General features: G+C 51.3%; 1 protein-coding gene across 1 annotated transcript in view; it reads right to left on the reverse strand.

The window, feature by feature from the left end:
• LOC142899572 (DNA-binding protein SATB1-like) overlaps nucleotides 1-1,471 on the reverse strand; it is a gene marked incomplete at its 5' end in the record, with an annotated part of 19,251 nt that extends 17,780 nt beyond the window's left edge. Inside the window, 2 exons of the mRNA XM_076043216.1 lie at nucleotides 229-433; nucleotides 1,401-1,471. Of these exons, the coding sequence (XP_075899331.1) occupies nucleotides 229-433; nucleotides 1,401-1,471 (276 nt within the window). The remainder of the gene's footprint in view (nucleotides 1-228; nucleotides 434-1,400) is intronic.
• Nucleotides 1,472-3,142: the final 1,671 nt, after the last annotated feature.

The following is a 3,142-nucleotide window of genomic DNA, read 5'->3' on the forward strand; positions in this document are numbered from 1 at the left end:
AGCCGTGCCGCCACGATGACAACGTGAGCAGCTTTTTTTTTTTTTTCTTTTAACGACCGGGACAGGAGGATCTTCCTCTTCCTCGCTGGGGGGACGGACTTTGGGAAAAAAAAAAAAAAAAGGCCCATCTCTGTCCTTGAAGCCACAAACTCACTCACAGCGATGATAAAAACGAGGACGACGGGCGCGGTAATGGGCGGGGGCAGGGGGAGGGGCTTCGGTGGTTACCTGGCTCTTGGAGGCGGCCACCTTGGCGAAGAGCGCCTGCGACACCTTGGCCCTCTTCATCTCCTGCTGGATCTCGTCGTAGATGGTGGAGTTGATGTTGAGGATGGAGCTCTCCGTCTTGCCGTTCCACTCGCTGGGCAGCGGCGACGGCTTCACCTGCGGGGGGGGAGGGGGGCAAAAGTCAGCGCTTGAGGAGAATTCCCAACTTGGAAATTGCAAGAATTAAAAAAAGAAAAACAAAGACTCTGTCTCCGATTGTGAAAATAATGTTTGTTTGTTTTTTTCTCGGAGGTCTCGGGGGAGCGATGAGCTGCGTCACTGAGAGCAGCGCTGCCATTGGCCGCCGTCTGCCGGCCGATGGCGGCGGCGGCGGCGGCGGCAGTAACGAGATCAGGGCGGTAATAAAGGATTTAAGAGGAAAGTGCAAAGTCCCGTCACATGGTCGGGTGTCAACGCTGCTGTTTTGATTTTATAAGCCGATTTAGGCCCCGCGATAAAAAACAAACAAACAAACAAACAAACCCAAAACAAAACAAAAACAATATTGCAGTTGGAGTGAGAGAGCAGGAAGAGAGATGCAGAGCTGGAGACGCTCCAGATGCATCCGGATCAGCAGGCCGGACTTTCTGCTCTCTTTCTGCTCTCTTTCTGCTTTGTGTGACGGGTTGAGTTTGACACACAGAATCAGACATGGGCACACATTGTGTTGAAACGTTGCTTTTGTTCATTTCCAATAGACATTAAAAAAAAAACAAAGATGTTATGTCTACACAAAAACATCCACCTGCTCCAAATTTCAGAACACATCGAGGCCCAATTGTTTGCATTAAACCACCCAAACCATCAATGATCATTAACGCCATACAGGAAACTGCTTTGCGCCATTTCCCTTGGCAGATTACTTCAAAATAGAAGTAATAATAATAATAACAAAAATAACAATATTAATAATAATAATAATAATAATAATAATAATAATAATAATAATAATAATAATAATAACATTAATAATAATAGTAGCCTTGCAGCTCCACCATCATCTTCCAATTTTTTTTTCTGCTGCTCTTTGTGACCTTTCCAGTGCGCCGCCGCTCCACTGGCCGTATTGTGTGTGAGAATGTGTGCGGTGGGCTTGGCGGCGGCGCCGCTGCGGAGGTGTCTGCTCTGCTCACAGGGAAATGCCGACGGGGATCCTGGGATTCCAGTCCTCGGGCCGCACGCTGTTGCAGTCCTCGCGTCGGGGCTGCGCAGTCACAAGCACAAGACACACGGCGCGCGTTCAGGCAGAGGCGAGGAGGAGGAGAAGAAACACACACACACACACACACACACACGGACACACACACGGACGCACACTGACTCACGCACACAGACGGCGCTCCAGAAACACTTGGATGTGTTGTACAAAATGTTATTATTCTCGTGTCAAGCCGGTGATTAAAAAATAAGTGCGAGTCGAGTGAAATCAAATCATCCTCATTCAGCCGCTTGTTGCGTCTTGACAAAAATCCTTTGAGGTGGTAACAAGTATCCTAATAAAAGCGTTACCCAAGAACCATTAGCATATGAATCCCTCCGGCGTACCAGCCTCTTTGAAAAGGTTGGCGGGCGGGTGGGTTGGGGAAGGGGGGGGGTGATGTAGAGGAGGGGGGACGGGGACGGAGCGGAGGCGGAGGGGGTGGGGGGGTTGGGGGGGTGGGGGGGCACAAGTGCAGGGTATTAAGGAGAAGCCGTAATAACAGCAACAGCCACTTGAGGCACAGTAAAGACATATAGGTCGAAGAATTTGTCTAGACGCCCGACAGGAACTCCTCTCTGTGCGAGGGGGGGGGGGGGATAATGGTGATGATGTCACGCTAAAAAAGTGCCGGTGGAACTGGAATGCCGCGGCGTCATGCGGCCTTTTCATCTGTGGGTTTATTTTATTGTTCACGGACGTGCCAGTCAGAGCGGGAGGTTAGCATGTCGAGCTAATTGTTAAGGCTGAGACGTGCGCTAACTGGCTTTTTTTGTGGTGGGGGGTTGGGAGGGGGTGGTTGTGTGTGTGTGTGTGTGTGTGTGTGTGTGTGTGTGTGTGTGTGTGTGTGTGTGTGTGTGTGTGTGTGCGCGTGTGCTTGCCGAGCCCAGCCACCGGGACACGTGAGAGAAACATACCTCTGCATCTGTTTTTACGAGGCCAATAAAGAGCCTCCTCTGTCTCGGGCTCGATTGCCACCCCGGCTGATTTATGTGCGAGAAATTCACAGCGCATTGCTCCATAGGAGAGGCTGGCAGATGGCCAGGTGCAGGGGAGCGTGTGCGTGAGCGTGTGTGTTTCTAGTTTAGAGTATGAGGTCGGCTCTGCGTAGGAACGGGTTTACACGATAAATGTCAACGGGTTGAAGTCGCACAGGTTGAAATATATACAACACGCCTCGAGACGTTCCATTGATGTGTCGGCGGCAGGAACCCGGCTGCCTTTTGAGAAACGGCTCACGCTTGATGTGCGCGTGCCCGTGTCGTCGCGGCTGCGTCTATTGTTCGCTGCGCAAATCTATTTCCGTCCCGTTATGCCCCCCCCCTCCTTTTTTTTTTTTTTCCTTTCTTCCCCCTGCCCCCCAATAAGCCGGCCCTCGGTGCGTTTGTTCCAATGCAGCTGTAGTGTGGCAGAATCTAAACAGCTGATTGGCTGATTAGCTGATATGTTGGTAGCATCACGTTTGGCCTCCGTGCAACACTTGTTAATGAGTGAGAGTATCGCAGGTGTTAAAGACAATATCCGCCGTCGATCTGTCAGGCCAGCTAGCCAGCTAGCCAGCTAGCCAGCTAGCTAGCCAGCTAGCCAGCTAGCTAGCCGCCTCTCTGAACCTCTCGGACGACGCTCGGAGTGCACAAAGGCCGTGTTCTATGTTCCCGATGCCCTGATGGGAATTAC

The sequence above is a fragment of the Nelusetta ayraudi genome, unplaced genomic scaffold (assembly GCF_046127955.1).
Source record: "Nelusetta ayraudi isolate G7.1 ecotype Tasmania unplaced genomic scaffold, CSIRO-AGI_Nayr_v1 ptg000074l, whole genome shotgun sequence".
Taxonomy (NCBI): Eukaryota; Metazoa; Chordata; class Actinopteri; order Tetraodontiformes; family Monacanthidae; genus Nelusetta; species Nelusetta ayraudi.